This window comes from Microtus pennsylvanicus, chromosome 4 (genome assembly GCF_037038515.1).
Source record: "Microtus pennsylvanicus isolate mMicPen1 chromosome 4, mMicPen1.hap1, whole genome shotgun sequence".
NCBI classification, from domain to species: Eukaryota; Metazoa; Chordata; class Mammalia; order Rodentia; family Cricetidae; genus Microtus; species Microtus pennsylvanicus.
Window position 1 is genome coordinate 97,506,568 of NC_134582.1, and position 22,198 is coordinate 97,528,765.

General features: G+C 41.8%; 1 protein-coding gene across 1 annotated transcript; it reads right to left on the bottom strand.

Annotated features, from left to right (window-relative positions):
- Nucleotides 1-3,431: 3,431 nt before the first annotated feature.
- On the bottom strand, nt 3,432-10,682 carry LOC142848788 (serpin B9-like). Its single transcript, XM_075970965.1, has 6 exons — nt 10,509-10,682; nt 9,689-9,826; nt 9,116-9,233; nt 6,828-6,970; nt 5,079-5,234; nt 3,432-3,836 (listed from the first exon to the last, which is right to left on the bottom strand). Exons 1-6 carry the CDS (start codon nt 10,674-10,676, stop codon nt 3,432-3,434), a joined length of 1,128 nt encoding a protein of 375 aa, XP_075827080.1. The 5' UTR covers nt 10,677-10,682.
- Nucleotides 10,683-22,198: the final 11,516 nt, after the last annotated feature.

Here is a 22,198-nt window from a genome sequence, read left to right on the forward strand (position 1 = left end):
GGGAAAGGGGGCAAGTGTATTTGTTCCAGGATGGGGATAAAGGACTACCTCTGAATGGAGAGGAAACAATCATAGCCCATAGCAAAATGGCACTTTATAAAGGTAAAAGGGGGAAACCCCATGCTAGGATGAGGTGTTTAATTTTAATTAGGCATGTTGATTAGGAGAGACAAATGGGACTTTCTTTAAATTTATTTATTTATTAAGGATTTCTGCCACCTCCCCTCCACCGCCTCCCATTTCCCTCCCCCTCCCCCAATCAAGTCCCTCTCCCTCATCAGCTAGAAGAGCAATCAGGGTTCCCTGACCTGTGGGAAGCCCAAGGACCGCCCACCTCTATCCAGGTCTAGTAAGGTGAGCATCCAAAGTGCCTAGGCTCCCCCAAAGCCAGTACGTGCAGTAGGATCGAAAACCCACTTCCATTGTTCTTGAGTTCTCAGTAGTCCTCATTGTCCTCTATGTTCAGCTAGTCCGGTTTTATCCCATGGTTTTTCAGACCCAGGCCTGCTGGCCTTGGTGAGTTCCCAATTGAACATCCCCATTGTCTCAGTGTGTGGGTGTACACCTCATGGTCCTGAGTTTCTTGTTCGTGCTCTCTCTCCTTCTGCTCCTGATTTGGACCTTGATATTTCTGTCCGGTGCCCCAATGTGTGTCTCTGTCTCCTTTCATCGCCTGATGAAGGTTAATATTCAGGATGATGCCTATATGTTTGTCTTTGGATTCACCTTCTTATTTAGCTTCTCTAGGACTGTGAATTATAAGCTCAATGTCCTTTATTTATGGCTAGAAACCAAATATGAGTGAGTACATCCCATGTTCCTCTTTTTGGGTATGGCTTACCTCATTCAGGATAGTGTTTTCTATTTCCATCCATTTGTGTGCAAAATTTAAGAAGTCCTTGATTTTACTGCTGAGTAATACTGTAAAATGTATATATTCCATACTTTCTTCATCCATTCTTCCATTGAAGGGCATCTAGGTTGTTTCCAGGTTCTGGCTATTACAAACAATGCTGCTATGAACATAGTTGAGCATATACATTTGTTGTATGATAGGGCCTCTCTTGGGTATATTCCCAAGAGTGGTATTGCTTGGTCCAGGAGTAGGTTGATCCCAACTTTTTTGACTGCTGGACTTCAGTAGTTCAATACCAAATTGAGCTTTGATAGCCAGTTTCTGGAAAAGTGTGGAGGTCTAAAAATGTGAGCCTATTTCCACCTTGACCAAAAGTCAAGATTTGGAACTTACTTCTATTTCTTCAAGGTTATTGTGTTTCTACCTCAATAAAAGGTCCCACCTAGATTCAGAACAGAGAGTTCTGCTCTCTCAAGGTTATTGTCAACAGGTGTGGCTAATATATAGACCTTGTATTTCAGAAATGGAGGAGTAGATACCTTTCTACCTCAAACAAAAGTCTAAGGATCCAACTAAGGTTCCAGTTTCTTTAAGGAGATAAAATTTGATTCCACCCAGAAAGTGGTTTGCCTACAGAATGTTTTGGTCTAGGGTGTGAGTATGACTTTTTTTTTGTCCTATCAACAGAATATTTAACTATGGATTGTAGCCTGAGACCTTCAACCGTTCTGTTTGATTCCTTGGGTAACTGGTTATTCATCTTCAGGGGCAAATAGCCTGCCTTGAATTTCTTTTGGAATCTAAAGTTAGCTCTCTGTGTAAAGGCTGTCTTTGTGACTGAGAATCCTTTGCCAGTGTAAGTAATTTAAAGTATCATAGGAGCATATCTATTCATCAGAATTATACAATTGAGCAGAAGTCATCTTCCTGACTATCCATAGATATGTGTCTGCCCAGTAAATGTAAAGCACAGCACCAAATGCTTATGGAAAGAACCCCACAGTTGCTCTTATTACGGAGGTATGATAGTGGCACCAGAGAAAGGTATGGACAGAAAACCACGAGTCATTTATCGTCACTAACCCTATGGCTTTGGCAAGTGGGGCTCCCCAAGAGGGTTTCCCTGTTAAATACTAGTTGTCACTGCTGTACATTCCCACAGCCTCTTGCACCCAGCAGCTCTTCTCCAAGTGGGGGCAGTGCAGAAAAGTAGCATCCAAATACACCCAAACTTGATGAGATCTTGTGAGACTTGGTAGGAAACAGATTGTGTTAAAAGAATCAAATGTTGTACATTGTTAGAGAGTGTTAAATATCCAATGCCATATTCAGCAGATCTCTGATAATTTTTGAGGGCAATCTTTGAAGTATGCCTGATTTTAAGTAAACTTTAGTTGTTTTAGTTACTTGTTTTAGCCTTAACCTTGAAAACGTATGCATGAGACTAAATAAAGTTCATTTTGTAAAAAAAAAAAATTATATTGAACTTAGCATGAGCACAAGTTTTGTTCTGAACATATTAAAGAATCTGTTTATTCGTTTATTTATTTATTAATTTTATTGAGCTATACATTTTTCTCTGCTCCCCTCCCTGCCTCTCTCCTCCCATTCAACCCTCTCACATGGTCCCCATGCTTCCAATTTACTCAGAAGATCTTGTCTTTTTCTACTTCCCATGTAGATTAGATCCTCATTCACATGTAGATTAGGGTTCTCACTGTTTTCTAGGTTCTCTGGGAGGGTGATTTGTAGGCTGTTTTTCTTTGCTTTATGTCTAAAAGCCACTTTTGAGTGAGTATATATGATATTTGTCTTTCTGGGTTGCCTCACTCACTCACTTTTATGTTTTCTAGAACATTTGTTTTGAAATGGTCTTTAAGGATGTGACAGAACTTGACTGGTACAATTGCTTGTGGAGAAAAACAATAGTTTACAAAATCATAACTTCAGCAAGGAGAAAATATAGTAGTTCAAAGTAGCTGTCATGGCAGATAGATAATTTGAGAGAAAGTAGTAAAGTCCAGCTGTTAGAGGACCACACTGTCTGCATCTGTCCCCAAGTCTAGCACAGTGGTGGGCACATACCTGGTGACTGGTGGACAGCAAAGAAAAGTAATATTAAAGTGTGCATTAAGGACCAATCACTGGGAAAACTGCAATAGCTGTCATCATCCACAGAAGTGTTCACTATGATGAGTACAGATTAAGACAAGTGATGGCAGGAGGTGAGGAGCCAGGAGAGCACTGAGTATATAGTTGGCATGATTTGTCTGTGCACTGTGTGTGGTGCTTATTAGGGTCACCATAGACAACTTTGTGGTTACCTAGTGGAATTGTTTGCCTCTTTTGTTGTTTTACATAACAGGGAACAAAAGCACTCTGTGACCCTGAGACCTGGCAAATGCCATAGATGTGGTCAGGAAAGGGGGAGATGAATGAGGACATCTGAAGATCAGAGTGCCAGGAGAAATGTACCCTCACCTTGAAACATGTTCCACCATATGCCCATCTTTACAGCGTTACAGAAGTTGTCAAGATGCTGAATTGAGAACTGTTCCTGACATGGTAATTGTGCCTATGGAGAGGAGAACCTGCCACAGAACAGGAGGCTATTGGTTTCATTGTGCCTGATGAAGAACAGGAAGGGGCGGTCTGCACGGAATGTTAGGTCAGGTTTACATGCACAGAAATAACTTATGAAGGCCGAGGCTGCTGCAGCTTCGGTGCCTTCTTCATTGACCTCCACAACACTCTTGTGAACAAACTTGGACAGACATAGGTCTTTCTCTGGAGACATTGCTGATGAATCAGCCTTGCTTCCTTGCAAGACATCCATCCTTCTCAAGTGCTGAAATACGGACTCCATTTTATAATCCTCTTCCAATTTAAATTTTGGAAGGAAAACCTTCATATTAATTGTCTTCATATAGTCTGGTTTGGTCCAGGCTGTTAACTTCTCAAAGGTGAGATTGTTTTCCACCTGACAAATTAGAATTAGAGACTGTCAGATTCACTGTTGAGGTCTTACCCAGAGTTTCATAGTCACTTCCTGCACACAGACTGTGCCATTATCCCACATGGGGCACTGCCTCTTCACATGGCCAGACAGCATGAGTGTCCCACTGTCCTGATAGTGTGCGGCTCCCTGATGGGTATGGAGGCCATCAGCCTGAGAGGTAGGAAGACCTGGCCACCTTCTCCTCAACCCACTGGAAGGGAGGTCTATTTCAGGGTAGATTGTGTTTTGTGGGTTGTGTGACTTAAATGTGAAATTTCTCAAAAGACTCTCATAGTAAATGCTTGCTCTGCAGCTCTTTGTACCTTTTTTAGGCATCAGGGGGATCTAGAAGAATGAAGGAAGCAGTTCCTGGAGGTTACCTATGAAGGACGTCCTTGGTTTTTCGTCCCTTCTTATTTTTCTGCTTCCTGATTACTAAAAGGCCTGTGATGTCTGCCAAATGCACCTGCCTCAATGGAACTGTAAAATGCGGACAGGTAATTTGAAAGGAGCTCTCTAAATCTGTATGCCTACATAAATCCTTCCCCTCCAATGTTATTTTTGTTAGGCATTTTATCAGTGATGAAAAACTAACACTACATATGCCATGCCACTGTTAGGGAGCTGGATGAGAAGAGCCAGGGAATCTGTTCTGATTACAAAGACCCCTTAGATCTTTCACACTGCACTGCCCTCCATTCAGAGTCTGGCTGTCATATAGTGGTGCATCTAGCTGCAAGGAAGAGCAGGAAGTCCCATAATGATCTGCCTGACTCTTCTATCTGCAGATGTAGCTCCTCCTCTTCCACTTTGTTAGGTTTAAGTGCATTATTTTTCTGTATATTTTATGTTCTAATATTTTAAAATAAAATAATAACAAGGGTCACGATGAAGTTCTCTTTACAGAGTGGTGTTATTTTCCAAGCACTATGCTAAGTTTGCTGCCTGAATTTCTCTCATTTCATCCTATCAGATCGTGATCATCATATCATATCCTTGTGATGAAGTTATAATATATGGCAAAGTCACACAACCCACAATAGGAGTCTTCAAAACACTAAAACCTTGTGCCTGGACACAATTCGAAGCTCAGTCTTTTAGTACCAACCACTCTCCATGAAGTTGCCAAGATGAAAAGAATTAATTATCGTCTAATGAGAACAGACACTGGACTCTTCTAGAAAAAATTTAGAGTCTCGAATAACACAACCTCTCCTGCCCCACCTGGCTGAGGTCCACACCATCATCCGGGAGCAGGACCACAAAGCTCAGCTCCAGGCCCTCATAGGGCATCACCAGCACCTGTGCCTGTACTTCATTCACGTAGGCGTGGTTAAATGTGTCTTCCTGATACATCATCTGCACTGGTCTTTTCTCACTCTGAACAGATGAACCCAGGACATAAAATACATTATTGAGAGAGGTCAAAAGGTTTCCAAATGAGCTGAAGTTAATGCCAGCAGTGTTCTCATCACTCACAATGACAACACTAATCATGACCCAGTGAACACTTAGTTAAAGTCTACCAGTCTCTTCCTGCTTTCATTAAAATAGTTGTTGTAAGCAGATATGGAACTGTAGTAGATAGGATTCTATGTGGTGGTAAAAGGCCTTGAACAAAACAGCTTGGTTAGAAACGGGTTCTTCTTCTTACAACTCTCAGGGCACATTCCCTCCCTGAGGGAATTCTGAACAGGAGCTGAGGCAGAAACCATAGAGGAGTGCTGCTTATTGGCTTGTTCCCCATGGATTTCTCAGCCTGATTTCTTATACAGTTTATGACCTCCTGCCCAGGGTTGGCACTAGCCAGAGTGGCATGGATCCACACCAATTATTAAGAAATGTGCCCCATAGACTTGTCTCAATGCCAATCTTATGGAGGCAGTTTCTCCATGTAGCGTCAGTCTTCTTAAATGGCTCTGGTTTGTCTCCAGTTAACAAAACAGCAACCTAGCAGACATTTATTTAGGAAACCTCATATGTTACCAGCAGGAGAAATGTGTCATTCAATTATTAATATTTTAAAGTCATAGTTGGGCCAATAATGTTCCACCAAGTCTCATGTTTCAAAGCCATTGTCCACAGGTTCACACTACTGGGGTCTGAACAATCCATTAGGACACAGGGCCTATTAGAGAAGAGTTAGGTTTTGGAGAGGGGCTGCCCCTGAAGAGGATTTTGACAATGCACCCCTCTTCCTTTTGCTTCCTGACTGCTGTGAGGTGACCAAACACCACCATGCATTTTCACTGCATGTTGTACTGTACCACTGAAACCCTAAGTTCTTGGACCCACTGACCCAGACTGAAACTACTGGGATCATGAGCTCCATTAAATATTTCCTACTTAAAGTTGATTATCTGAGATAGTTTGTTTCACTAATAGAAAGTCAGCTACTATCACACCAGAAATAGGATTTCACCATTTACTATTGTCAGTCATTGTATCTAAGGAGGCATAATCAATTGTAGTTAAAAGAAAAGTTTTCATACATTAGACTGGGATATTTCCATAGTGGTGTAAATGATACTGCAGGCAGATACATCTTCTCAGAAAACAGCCTTCTACTATGTATCATGCTTCATCTATATATTATACTAATATAATATAAGAAGTCATATCTGACATTTTTGTACATAAGGAAAATTTAGTTTAGAGAGAGGTAGAAGCAATGGTCACACAAGAAATTGTCAAAAGTGGAAATTGCCCCCAAAAGGATGAAAAATAATATAGGCCGTTAATGTTCTATATTCCTATCAATTTTCTATATTTTAACCTTGCATTCAAAAATATTAGTTTCTAATGGTTTTATGTGCCTTCCTATTCTCCATGTTTCTAGGCTGAGGATCAAGCTCAGCACCCACCAGACATGCGATATCTACCACTGAACCCCAGAGCTACACACTCACCTTTACACATTTCCATGCAAGTTCTTTGACACACTGGCATGAACTTTTGGATACTGTTCCTTACCTGGTTTATTTTAAAGGGCATTTCCCTTGTGCTTTCTTTGTAAAACTGTTGATGCCACTTTCCTTTGAAATATAAGGCGTTGACAAGAACCAGCCTGGTCTCTGAATCAACTGAACCATCTGACAACAACTCTGGAATTTTCCCTTTTGAAAAAGCAGAGACATCATTCAGGTTCATTTTATACACGCATGAGAAATAAGATGATATTACATCTGGGCAGATTCAAGAATCACTTTCAAATTTGCTACAAAAAAAAAGAAACAAAAGAAAACAGGAAGCCAGCATTAATGCATGACTGGAGACCATGTGCACCGAATGACCATCCTGAAGATGAGGGTGCTGAATGATTTCCAAGTCTCTCACAGAAAGCAGGTTTGGAAAAAGCAGAAAAAGTGACTCCAGGATGGAGAATAAAGAAGCAGAAATGTGGAAGGGGTCCCCGGGGACTAATGTTTAACCTTGGATGCTCTGGTGGGTACTATCTTGACAGTCTGAATCAACTAAGAGACATGTCTCTGCGCAGTCCTGTGGAGACATTTCCTAGGAAAGTGACTAAGGGGGAAGACACTCCCCTGAGTGGGCAATGCCTTCCTGTGCTGCCCTGACTAAAGGACTGAGGGAGAAGCAGCACTGCTTTTGCCTGCCTGCCTTCAGCCCTCGCTGATGAGTGCATCTATGCTCTTTGTGCCCCAGGCCTATGGTTTTTAGCTGACACTGGGACTCAGAACTTTGGCCTTCATGTGGACAAAGACTGGTGGCTTTCTAGAATCTTCTAGGCTTTCCATGCCAAACCGAGTCTTATAAGATCTTCAGGCTCATAGAGAATGGAAATGCTCCCAGATTCTCAAACACACCACATGCAGATGATCGTTGTGGGATTACTCCTTAAGAGAGGGCAGGCAACTCTGCCCTTTGTGAAGTCCAAGGCCATCCCCCCTACATTCATCAGCCTGTATTTTATATGCCAATCTTTTAAATCCCATCTGTTTTATATATTCATTTTGTTCCTCTAGAGATCACGGAGTAATACACTAATGTTAGATACAGAGTCTTATCTAGAATACCATGGCCATGCCCAATTCTAGCATAGCACAACATGTCAGAGACTCAAAGGCAGAAAGTAGTTTGTTGAATAGCTATTACTATTCTACACTCTCCGTCACCGAAAGAAACAACATAGGCAAGAGAACAGATTCCCTTCTTCTCCATTAAGGGAGATCCCATCAATGGTCAAGAGAATCCTGCTCATTTATAATATCAAAAGTGTAGAAGAGGTAAGATTCTAACAAAAAAAATGGGCAAATATTTGCGGAGTCTTTAAGAAAAGATTCTCATTCTTATCGTCACTCTGTTAGCACAAATAGGAATGTACTTATTGGGATAGAGCTGTTTGGATGGTTTAAATATCAGACAATGCTCTCAAAGATCTGTGAGACCAATTCTCAAGCAGTTATCTTTAAAATAGAAACAAATACGGCTTAACCCAATGGAAAGTTCCTTTAGGTCAATGTAGCTGAGCAGCCCTGATAGAGTATTTTCAATGGAAATCAAGGCTGCTTTCACCACATGTAAGTGAGGGATCTGGGGCAGGAAAGGTGAAATCAGAAACAGGTATCCTCTTCTACATAATGGTTGGGGGGGCGCGGGGCAATACAGACCTTAGGAAGAGGGAGCCCAGAGAAGACTTATGAGGAAGATTTCTACATGAATCTCCATGGTGGAATCATATGACCTGTCAACACCCCAGACCACCCCTGTCTTCTAATGTAAGCTGTTCAACTTGAAATCAGGCCCATGATTTCTCATGACATTTCTATCATCCCTCTGTCCTGAAGAAATACACAAAACTGGGCTGGAGAGATGGCTCAGCGGTTCAGAGCACTGACTGTTCTTCAAGAGGTCCCAAGTTCAGTTCCCAGCACCCCCATGGTAGCTCCCAGCTGTCTGTAACTACAGTTCCTGGGAATACAACACCCTTACACAGATACACATGTAGCCAAAAACCAATGCACATAAAATAAATAGAAACCATTTTTAAAAAGAAAGAAATATACAAATAACCCCATGTTTCAAATCTAACTGTCTGAATAAAACCTCCATGAATTCACTAAGGTCTAAATTATACCACATAGCATGATGTGAGTCTGCATCTCTTTGACTCCCTGAAATAACATGAGATTAGTCCATGAGGGTGAAGGGAAGTTAAAAGAAAGAGGAGGGAAGGAAGAAGAGAGAGGGGTGGATGGAAAGGACAAGAATGTGGGGTGTGAATAACTTGAAATTCTGACCTTCAGTCTGTTTGGAGACCCACGTGTTTATGTGCTTCCTGGACTCCTCTGGATCTTTGGCAAAGGACAGCTGCTCCAGCTCCGAGTGATAGAACTGAAGACAGGACTCCTTATAGGTCTTTGGAGAGAAAATGTTCAGAAAGGTAACATGGGCAAATAAAGTGTCTGCAAGGAACCTGACCTTCTGAATATTAAGACATTAAAGAACAAAACTAAAATGAGTGTAGATATCACTTTAAAGAACAAGCATCTTTTTGTACTAGGCCTTTGTAAGTGAGAATAGCCAGACCTGAATAAATAAAAATTATACAAAATTAGATTTAAAATATTTCAAAGTATCGTTATAGAATTTTGGTCTTGGTCAAAGTTAGGGAGTCGAGTCTCACTATGGAGACTATGCTGTCCTAGTGCGCGTGTCTGTCTTGTCTCAGTCTTCTAAATGGAGGTCTTATAGATTTGTACAATCGCTCTGGCTAAAAGTTTGCCCTTCATTTCCTCAAGATCTCTGGGATCCTTCTCTATAGCAACAATTATTTTCAAAGCAATTGATGTCATTCTACTGATTCAACTTACTGGGGGTAATTCACAAGTGCTGTCTGCAAAGATCCTATTGGCCATTCTAAGCAAGTATTTTTTTTCTGGCTTGTTCAGGTTTCTTAGAAGCCACTGGAAGCCCTGATGAATGTCTTCTTCTGTGTTTAAACCAAGTGTCTGTGAATGAAAACAATGAAATAGTATGACATCAGTAATGAAGAATTTTGGTTGTAAACAGAATTTGCAAGCAATTAAGAGATGTTTAAGGCAGGATATGAGATTCCGATGTAAAGACAATTGATATCAAACTAATTAAAAGCAGGTATTAGTCTCACTTTCTAATAAATTGTTACAAACTCTCTTGCTCTAAAAATGAATTAGATCTAAGAAATCTGTGTTTCAAATATTTTTGTCATTTTTTTTCTCTGAAGTACTTGGGACTAAACAAAAGGCCTTAAACATTCTCCAGGAGTCCTACAACTGAGTTGTAATTGCAACACCCTCCTTGCATTACACAAAAATACAGACAAACCTCATGTGGAACTAAGTTGTGCAGGTAGCCTTGAACTTGTGATCATCCTGTCTACATCTCCTTAGAAGCTGGAATTTAAAGCCTTGCCACAATACCTACCATGAATCTATTTATGCACCATATTCTAAGTGAAGTCTGGAGACAATTTTGAGACCTTATCAAGTCATTACTCATGAAAAAATCATTGCTTTAAAGAAGTCTTACTGCAGAATATTCTCTTCCTTCATTTTAGCCCCTGTCCCATGAAACTGGTTATGCATATTCCTATCCTTGCTTCTCTGTAGCTCTTAGGTATGTGAAATGGGTGTCAGGTGACAGGGAACTTACCTGTGATATCTGGACTGCGGTGTCTCCCTTCGCCCCCAAGAGGACCATAGCTAGAGCAGAGGAGACGCTCACAGGAGAGTAACATACATTTTTCGAAGGGTTGTTCTGACAAAGGATCTTTAAAAGGTGGATGGCAAAGGTGCCGTTTGCTTCAGACAGAGTGTTCATGATGCAGAGTCTGGAGGCAAAGGAGAAATGGTACTCAGTACAGCGCTGGAGGTTCACTGATCTGACTCAGGGAAATCTGGGACTCTACTCTTGGTTCTCATTTCAAAGTTATAAGAACATAAAATTGGATTTTACAAATTCGTTCTCAGTCACAGTCCTTCCAATTTTAAGGTTATTATCTAAGTGTGGTCACGGCAGCAGACCAAACAAGCATCTGTCCCATATGTGTAGGTAGGTAGAAGGTCAGATCTTCAGGACTGCACGCACAGGACACAGCTGAGAGAGAGGGACTCTAGTCTCCTTCCATACAGTCTAGCTTTTCTCTGTGAAGATGGTGAGGTCAAGGATAAAGAGGAGAAGGAAGAGAGAGGAAAGGAAGAAGAAAATAGCCATGAACATCCAGGTCACATGCAGTTAACATGGGATCACTTATTTTAAGGAGGGAATGAGGAGAGCTCAGATTGGAGCAAGCCAGCTGACCTTTAGAGCACACAGAAGAAAGGAGTTAATTCACAGATACTTGAGGAGAGGGCTGAGGTAGTCAAATGGGCTCGGTGATAGGACCAGAGAGGAAAAAGGAGAGAAGACAATGGAGAAAACCACTGAGACCCAGCAGCACCTATTCCTGACTGAGATGAATCAATACAGCGTCAGGATTCCAGCACTAAGCCCAGGCTCACTGCCAATGGCCAACTGCGTTTCTAGAGAATTTTCTTATGTGAATAGCCACCAGATACCACGTGCCCTCTGTCACTTTTACTAACATTCGTTTCCTGGAGTTCCTTCCCCCGACTCAGGCTGGTTCTACTAAACATGGACTCTGCTGGTCCCATAGACTTGGACTGAGCCAGGCATTCTTACCTGTCTCCTTTACAGCCTCCAAGTGCAGTGTTCAAGGCTTGATGCTCCTGGAGTGCAGTCTAGCAGCCTACCCTGTTCAGGAAGCTTCTTTATTCACTGCAGGGTGGTGACATCATCTCAGAGCCCCAAGCCAAGGGTGGAGACAGTGACCTGACCAGATCTCATCCAGCTCTGTCCTCTGCTGGCTGGGGATGGGTGGGGGTGGGGAACACCTGGGCCCTGAGAAAGGAAAAAAAAACAGTGAAAGCTTAGGGTCTCTGAATGACAGGGCACCAAGGGAGAAACTTCTCCAGGGAGCCAAAAGAGCCCGGAAGCTGTAGCTGATTACAAGCCTCCTTCCATGCAAGAGGTTCAGCTGTGAAGAAGTTGGCTCCAGGTGTCCTGTTAGGTTTGCACTAGCATAGACCCTGACACACAATCCTGGTGCTAACTTCCAGAAGAGACCTTCGCAAATGCTGGAGTATATACTGCTCCATTGGAGGACTTCTCCTTGTCAAATGGCAGAAACAGACATGGAGGCAAATTTGCACAGAACATCGTGTCCTCCATCCCTGGACAGGGCACAGTGTATTTGAACAACTAATGAGAGTCCTCCTCAAATTTGGCACCTTAGGTGCCTTACATTCTTTAACTTTAAATTAAAGTAATGTATTTTATGTATGTGAACGTTTTGTCTGCATGTATGTCTGTGCACTAATTGCATGTCTGATGCCCACAGAGGTCAGAACCTTGGATTGGAGTGTTTCTGAGATCCTGGGGATATTTGTCCACCTGGCTATGGTGATGTCAGATTAGGAACTATGATCCAGGACAGATGTATTTATATCAGAAACCCTTGTTCTCAAGACATTAATAGTTTAAAAAATATGTTCTGTGCCTTTGAGTATGCTTGTGTAGCTATATGACAGTCATCACCATCCAATCCCTGACTTTTATGTTTTCTTCTGATTATCAATATTCATTTCCCACACGCACCCTCCTGCCTATCAATGAGTAATCTGCTTTCTGTCGGTGTTTGCCAGTAATGACCATTTCTTGTGAATGAAATATGTGGTCATGTGTGTGGTCTTTTTTAAGTACCTTGATATTTCCTAGGTTCATTCTTACTGTTTCACGTGCCCATGATTGGGGTGAGGGCCACAGACACGCTGCACACTGCCACCTTCAACAGGCTGAGTTCTTTTCAAAGACCTAAACTCAGGTCAAGCCATAGTTCTTGGCTTCCCCCCAGAAAGGAATTTCAGGATGAGCCAGTGTAACTCAGAGTTGGATTATTAAGAAACACAAACATACACACAGACACACACACACAAACACACACACACACACACACACACACACACACACACACACACACACACACACACACGTAACATACAAAGAAAGACCCAGTAGGAAAAGAGAGAATGGGACACATATGAGCATTCATGTGTCTCAAGGAGAGCTTGGCTTCAGTGTCTTAGCAGTAGCTACACATGTGGCTTTAGTGAGTCTCCAAAATTACATCCTAAAATGATGCTAAAGAACCCTACCCCCATTTTATTTACTTGAGGTCAATTTCTATTTGTTCAGTTATTTAAGAACAAATTGTAAAACTATAATAATTTAACCCACATGAGACCAAGACACATAAACAGAACTTCAAGATGAGTAGTTGGGAAATAGGATCATTAGAGACTTCACACACACACACACACACACACACACACACACACACACACACACAAATGATCAGCTAATAACATCTACAGGATCACACATCCCGTTATCCCCAAGGTCAAGGTTTTATTCTGCTGAGATTGAGAGCTCACTCAGTTCCCCACTCCCTGTGTCAGACTCAGTCTAGAAAGCCTTCCTCTCCATGTGCTCTCCTTCCAGTCTTATGGATGCCCAGCTTCCCACCAATCTCTTCCTCCCAGAAGGTTCCTGGTGCCATTGGTTTCTTCAGGGAGTTCATATCTTGTTGCTTGGCTCCATGTGTCCACAGAGGCTGCTCACACCACTTGTCTTCCAACCCCTGACCCAGCAGGAAGTGACAGCAGCTGAAGGTATGTCAGCTTGAAGCTTGCTTTCTCATCTTGCTTGAGGGAAGGGTTAGGTCATTTACGTGCAGAGCAGCATCTGCTTCCTCAGTCACCCTGTGTTCTCTACCCTGAAGGAGATTTTAACCTTCCCTATTCCTAGTGTTACCTTACCTGTTGCTTATTGATCTGCATTAATCAGTTTAATACCAGCATTTGCCACACCTTCTGCATACTCTAGAATCCTGGGGACTTATTTTTAAATTATTCCTGAAAAAAAAAACATTGTTTCTAGGAATACCTTGCCTACAATTCCTTTTCACATGACCCTGTTTACCACAACTGGAACATATGACATTTTGCTTTTTCTTCAAACTTTTAGAAATTACTTCTCCTATCAGAATAGCATCATGAATGTAAAATCCACTATCATCGATATTTTCAATCCATTCGTTTATTGGTTTCAATCTTCCCTTTAAAGGCCTAATAATAGCTTTGCATTCTGAATTAACATTTTCAAAAGCCAAAAATTCTATTAATATTTGTCTGACTTCTGGATCAGATACTTTTCTATTTATAGTTGACGTCAATCTTTCAAGAAATCAGTCAAGACTTCTTTTGTGCCTTGTATAATTTTAGTAAATGACTCAAACCACTTTCCCAATTCTTTTTTTTATTGAGAATAGAAAAAAAAAGTATCTGCCTCCTCCCAGCCTCCCATTTCCCTCCCCCTCCTCCCACCCTTCTCCCCCTACACCAAGCTCCTCTCCCTCCCTCTCCAGTCCATAGAGCAGTCAGGGTTCCCTGCCCTGTGGAAAGTCCAAGATCCTCCCCGTTCCTTCCATGTCTAGGAAGGTGAACATCCAAACTGGCTAGGCTCCCACAAAGCCAGAACATGAAGTAGGGTTAAAACCCCGTGCCATTGTCCTTGGCTTCTCATCAGCCCTCATTGTTCGCCATGTTCAGAGAGTACGGTTTTATCCCATGCTTTTTCAGTCACAGTCCAGCTGTCCTTGGTGAGTTCCCGATAGAACATCCCCATTGTCTCAGTGTGTGGGTGTACCCCTCGCAGTCCGAAGTTCCTTGTTCGTGCTTCGTCTCCTTCTGCTCCTGATTTGGACCTTGAGATTTCTGTCTGGTGCTCCAATGTGGGTCTCTATCTCTGTCTCCTTTCATCGCCTGATGCAGGTTAATATTCAGGAGGATGCCTATATGTTTGTCTTTGGGTTCACCTTCTTATTTAGCTTCTCTAGGACTGTAAATTATAAGCTCAATGCCCTTTATTTATGGCTAGAAACCAAATATGAGTGAGTACATCCCATGTTCCTCTTTTTGGGTCTGGCTTACCTCATTCAGGATAGTGTTTTCTATTTCCATCCATTTGTGTGCAAAATTCACGAAGTCCTTGTTTTTTACTGCTGAGTAATACTCTAATATGTATATATTCCATACTTTCTTCATCCATTCTTTCATTGAAGGGCATCTAGGTTGTTTCCAGGTTCTGGCTATTACAAATAATACTGCTATGAAAATAGTTGAACAAATGCTTTTGTCATGTGATAGGGCATTTCTTGGGTATATTCCCAAGAGTGGTATTGGTGGGTCCAGGGGTAGGTTGATCCCGAATTTCCTGAGAAACCGAAACACTGCTTTCCAGAGTGGTTGAACAAGATTGCATTCCCACCAGCAATGGATGAGGGAACCCCTTCCTCCACAGCCTCTCCAGCAAAGGCTATCATTGGTGTTTTTGACTTTAGCCATTCTGACAGGTGTAAGATGATATCTCAAAGTTGTTTTGATTTGCATTTCCCTGATTGCTAAGGAGGTTGAGCATGACCTTAAGTGTCTTTTGGCCATTTGAACTTCTTCTGTTGAGAATTCTCTGTTCAGTTCAGTGCCCCATTTTTTAATTGGGTTAATTAGCATTTTAAAGTCTAGTTTCTTGAGTTCTCTATATATTTTGGAGATCAGACCTTTGTCTGTCGCGGGGTTGGTGAAGGACCTCCCTTGCTCTTTGATTGGGAAGATTTACATAGTAAAAATGGCAATTCTACCAAAGGCAATTTATAGATTCAATGCAATCCCCATCAAGATCTCATCAAAATTCTTCACAGATCTTGAGAGGACAATAATCAACTTTATATGGAAAAACAAAAAACCCAGGATAGCCAAAACAATCCTATACAATAAAGGATCTTCTGGAGGCATTACCATCCCTTACTTCAAACTCTATTACAGGGCTCCAGTAATGAAAACAGTGTGGTACTGGCATAAAACAGAGAAGTCGACCAATGGAATCGTATAGAAGACCCGAATTTTAACCCACAAACCTATGATCAACTAATTTTCGATAAAAGACCTAAAAGTATACAATGGAAGAAAGAAAGCATCTTCAACAAATGGTGCTGGCACAACTGGATGTCAACCTGTAGAAGAATGAAAATAGACCCCTATCTATCACCATGCACAAAACTCAAGTCCAAATGGATTAAAGACCTCAATATCAGCCCGAACACACTGAACCTGATAGAAGAGAATGTGGGAAGTACCCTACAACAGATGGGCACAGGAGATCGCTTCCTATGTATAACCCCAGCAGCACAGACATTAAGGGCAACATTGAATAAATGGGACATGCTAAAACTGAGAAGCTTTTGTAAAGCAAAGGACACTGTCACTAAGACAAAAAGGCAACCTACTGACTGGGAGAAGATCTTCAGCAACCCCACTTTTCTGATTCTTCATCCCAATCCCAAGCATTTAAAACTTCTAAAAAACATAGCACCAAGGTGAAACTAACAGATTCAAGCTGACTTTGTAACTCAGCACATTGACTTTTACCTAGAAACTAATCTTGGAAAATATTAATACTTCAAGCCCTATTTCATTGTTCTATGACCCAACTTCCCCTTTCCACCATGTTTGCCTTTGTAACTGAAGATCAGCTTCCAATATCACTGTTGCCAAATCTTTCCAGTCTTCAGGGAAATTCTATTCTGATTTCCCCGTGAATTTAACAACTGCTTCACATAGGGTGACTGCATACTGTATGAAATGACCATTTTCATAAATCTCTTCAAATCTTATATTTCGATAGGATTCCATTTTACTTCTCGATACCGTTGATGGTGATCATTGTTTTCTGGTAGTTCTTGTATAGTAACTGGGTAGCCTAAAGTTGATTTTCTAACCATGTTAGGCCACCCCTCTCCAGTTTGATCATTTGGTGACTCAGTAGTTTCTTGTCTAAATTCCTCTGTTTGCGTCTGATTATTTCTATTATTTTTATTTATTTGTCGTTCTAAGGTTTGTATCTCATCAATTTACTTTTCATATTTGTCACAGTACGGCTATTAAGGGTAAAATATGAATTACCATTCTGCTAGTAATTATAGTGAACATCTTGTCAATCTCAGGTAAATCATTTATCTTTGTATGACTCAGTTTAACCTGTAGGCAGTGTCAGGACAGGAATTGGGTAATAATTTGGGAAAATGGCAAGAGCTCTGACAGAGTGAGGTTTGAGATAAGAAGAGCCATAACATAATTAAAAGTGGAGAATTTGACTTCTGGAAGGGAGTGGGGGAGGGCAAGGCATCTGTAACAGTGCAACAGCAGAGGCAGAGCTGATGTTGGGCGTTAAGCATACCCTGGGTAGGTTGGTGGGTGGCTGGAAAGTTTAGTTTCAGGGTGAGGATGGGATATTTAATTCAACCAGATGGAGCTTATTTGAGTAATGGCAACAGGAAGGAGGAGTTGAAGGCACTGGGGAGTGATACAGTTGAAATAATCTCTGAAAACCAGAGGGGGCAAAACATCTCAGTAGCCCTACACAAGCGTAAGGAAGCTACAGAACTAAGGAGGAAATTGAGGGATGGGTATGTGGCCACAGAGTCCTAGAAGGACAGAGGAGAAATGCTCACAAAAGCCATGCATAGGCCTATGGAAGCTGCTTTTCCTGGAGGGACAGGCAAGAAATTGCTTGGAGTACTGATGTGATACAGTTGGAACAAACTCTGAAAGTTATGGAGGCATGTTGTAAGGAGAGGGCTGTTTGTTTGTCCCAGCCACCCAGCTAGCTTACACCTGAAATAACCACACAGAAACTGTATTAATTAAATCACTGCTTGGCCATTAGGTCTAATTTCTTATTGGATAATTCTTACATATTAGTTTAACCCATTCCCGTTAATCTGTGTATTGCTATGTGGCAGTGGCTTACCAGACATTCAAACTGGTGTCTGTCTCAGGCAGAGGATCCATGGCTTCTCTTCTGACTCTGCTTTCTTCCTCCCAGAATTCAGTTCTGTTCTCTCTGCCTGCCTAAGTTCTGCCCCATCATCAGGGCCAATGCAGTTTCTTTATTCATTAACCATTGAAAGCAACACATTGACAGAAGGAACTCCTACACCAGAGGCAGATTGGCAAAACATCTCAGTAGCTCTACACTAGTCTAAGGAAGCTAAGGAACTAAGGAGGAAGTTGAAGGATGGGCATGTGGCCACAGAGTCCTTGAAGGACAGAGGAGGAAATGCTCATGAAAGCCATGCATAGGCCTATGGAAGCTGCTTTTCCTGGAGGGACAGGCAAGAAACTGGAGTACTGATGTTGTTAAGAAATTTCGGATAGAGTGGTATGCTCTGCTGATGATTAGAATTGACGCCTCCTCTCCAGGCCAAGCTGGACTGGACTAGACTGGACTGGGCCCATGCAGAATGCTTGGGGCTCTGAATATGGACTGATGCCAAATGGGTGGAGAGAATCAGAGGTGGTGTTGGAGCTTTACTGTAGGTCAGGAGATCTGAAAGGAAAGTGGGGGCACCTGTGGACAATGGGGACTGTAGCAGTGGTAGCAATAGGGGCTTGGCTGAGACTCTGGTTCAGGTGGGCTCCTCAGCACCATGGGCTATATGTAGTTGGGATGGGGAAAGACATGGCAGCACAGGCAGTGTAGCCGCTGGCATGCACAGAGTTCCTGGCAGTCAGTATTCCTGTAGCGTTCAAAGGGTTAAATACGAGATGAAATATTACATTATTTGTAATAGTTCAGAGTGTGAAGGTGTCACACAGAGGTCTTGGAGCAGACAAAAAAAAAAAGCAGAGACACATTCAGGCACCAAAGTTATTGCTGGGTGCTAAAGTGCACCATTACAATGAGTTTCTTGAGTGAATAAAGCCTTTCTATTTCCAATGGAGACTGGTGAGCCAAAGTCAAGAGACAGAGCATTCTCATTTCTCTGAAGAAGCAAAGAACAGAGATATCTGGAAGGAAGGACAGAGGTTGTCACCCAGGCTCCATCACCAAGAGGCAGAGCCCAGTATATGTATAGAAGAATCCTGGATCTGTCAACAGAGCTTTGGGATGGTTAGGAATTGTTCACCAGATTCCAGCAGTGTACTCACCAAAAGAAAGGAAAGCTTGCTGGCTACAATGAACTGAACAGAATGTGCTCATCAGCTGTAGGAACATAGGGTGTTTAGGGCAAAACTCATCAATTCGGAGAAGGCTGGCACCTTAAGGTCTGAATGTGCAAGAACTGGGCCAAGGGAGGGATCCTACAGGCCAATATCTTAGTCATAGCATCATTGTTAGAAACAGAATCCACTCAGGACCCTAAAGATCAAGTTCTCACTGCAAAGGAGATTTATTTGTCCCCCAGAGGGACAGAGGGACAGAGGGTAGGGAATAAAAGACAAAGACAAAAGGTAGCAGGTGAGGTAGAAGGGGCAGGGAACATGGGAAAGAGGGGAAGGGTATTTGTTCCAGGATGGGGATAAAGGACTACCTCTGGATGGAGAGGAAACAATCATAGCCCATAGCAAAATGGCACTTTATAAAGGTAAAAGGGGGAAACCAATGCTAGGATGAGGTGTTTAATTTTAATTGGGCATGTTGATTAGGAGAGACAAATGGGACTTTCTTTAAATTTATTTATTTATTAAGGATTTCTGCCACCTCCCCTCCACCGCCTCCCATTTCCCTCCCCCTCCCCCAATCAAGTCACCCTCCCTCATCAGCTCGAAGAGCAATCAGGGTTCCCTGACCTGTGGGAAGCCCAAGGACCGCCCACCTCTATCCAGGTCTAGTAAGGTGAGCATCCAAAGTGCCTAGGCTCCCCCAAAGCCAGTATGTGCAGTAGGATAGAAAACCCACTGCCATTGTTCTTGAGTTCTCAGTAGTCCTCATTGTCCTCTATGTTCAGCTAGTCCGGTTTTATCCCATGGTTTTTCAGACCCAGGCCTGCTGGCCTTGGTGAGTTCCCGATAGAACATCCCCATTGTCTCAGTGTGTGGGTGTACCCCTCGTGGTCCTGAGTTCCTTGTTCGTGCTCCCTCTCCTTCTGCTCCTGATTTGGACCTTGATATTTCTGTCCGGTGCTCCAATGTGGGTCTCTGTCTCTGTCTCCTTTCATCGCCTGATGAAGGTTAATATCCAGGAGGATGCCTATATGTTTGTCTTTTAATTTACCTTCTTACTTACCTTCTCTAGGACCGTGAATTATAAGCTCAATGCTCTTTATTTATGGCTAGAAACCAAATATGAGTGAGTACATCCCATGTTCCTCTTTTTGGGTCTGGCTTACCTCATTCAGGATAGTGTGTTCTATTTCCATCCATTTGTGTGCAAAATTCAAGAAGTCCTTGTTTTTTACTGCTGAGTAATACCCTAATATGTATATATTCCATACTTTCTTCATCCATCCTTCCATTGAAGGGCATCTAGGTTGTTTCCAGGTTCTGGCTATTACAAACAATGCTGCTATGAACATAGTTGAGCATATACATTTGTTGTATGATAGGGCCTCTCTTGAGTATATTCCCAAGAGTAGTATTGCTGGGTCCAGGGGTAGGTTGATCGCGACTTTTTTGACTGCTGGACTTCAGTAGTTCAATACCAAATTGAGCTTTGATAGCCAGTTTCTGGAAAAGTGTGGAGGTCTAAAAATGTGAGCCTATTTCCACCTTGACCAAAAGTCAAGAGTTGGAACTTACTTCTATTTCTTCAAGGTTATTGTGTTTCTACCTCAATAAAAGGTCCCACCTAGATTCAGAACAGAGAGTTCTGCTCTCTCAAGGTTATTGTCAACAAGTGTGGCTAATATATAGACCTTGTATTTCAGAAATGGAGGAGTAGATACCTTTCTACCTCAAACAAAAGTCTAAGGATCCAACTAAGGTTCCAGTTTCTTTAAGGAGATAAAATTAGATTCCACCCAGGAAGGGGTTTGCCTACAGAATGTTTTGGTCTAGGGTGTGAGTATGACATTTTTTTGTCCATTCAACAGAATATTTAATTATGGATTGTATCCTGAGACCTGCAACCGTTCTGTTTGCTTCCTTGGGTAACTGGTTATTCATCTCCAGGGGCAACTAGCCTGCCTTGAATTTCTTTTGGAATCTAAAGTTAGCTCTCTGTGTAAAGGGCTGTCTTTGTGACTGAGAATCCTTTGCCAGTGTAAGTAATGTAAAGTATCATAGGAGCATATCTATTCATCAGAATTATACAATTGAGCAGAAGTCATCTTCCTGACTATCCATAGATATGTGTCTGCCCAGTAAGTGTAAAACACAGCACCAAATGCTTATGGAAAGAACCCCACAGTTGCTCTTATTGGGGAGGTATGATAGTGGCACCAGAGAAAGGTATGGACAGAAAACCACGAGTCATTTATCGTCACTAACCCTATGGCTTTGGCAAGTGTGGCTCCCCAAGAGGGTTTCCTGTTAATTACTAGTTGTCACTGCTGTACATTCCCACAGCCTCTTGCACCCAGCAGCTCTTCTCCAAGTGGGGGCAGTGCAGAAAACTAGCCTCCAAATACACTGAAACTTGATGAGATCTTGTGAGACTTGGTAGGAAACAGATTGTGTTAAAAGAATCAAATGTTGTACGTTGTTAGAGAGTGTTAAATATCCAATGCCATATTCAGCAGATCTCTGATAATTTTTGAGGGCGCTCTTTGAAGTATGCCTGATTTTAAATAAACTTTAGTTGTATTAGTTACTTGTTTTAGCCTTAACCTTGAAAACGTATGCAGGAGACTAAATAAAGTTCATTTTGTAAAAAAAAATTATATTGAACTAAGCATGAGCACAAGTTTTGTTCTGAACATATTAAAGAATCTGATTGATTGTTTATTTATTTATTTATTTATTTATTTATTTATTTTATTGAGCTATACATTTTTCTCTGCTCCCCTCCCTGCCTCTCTCCTCCCATTCAACCCTCTCACATGGTCCCCATGCTTCCAATTTACTCAGAAGATCTTGTCTTTTTCTACTTCCCATGTAGATTAGATCCTCATTCCCATGTAGATTAGCGTTCTCATTGTTTTCTAGGTTCTCTGGGAGGGTGATTTGTAGGCTGTTTTTCTTTGCTTTATGTCTAAAAGCCACTTTTGAGTGAGTATATATGATATTTGTCTTTCTGGGTTGCCTCACTCACTAACTTTTATGTTTTCTAGAATCTCATCCTTTATAAGGTGACTATTAATCTGTATGTCTTAATTATCTTTAAATGTTTACAACAAGTTAGTAATTTGTAGATTAGGATTTTACAGTTTTGTACCTGTTAATTTGACCTATAAATATTACAATTCTTGATTATAGCTCTTTTAGTATAAATTATAAGTACAGTCC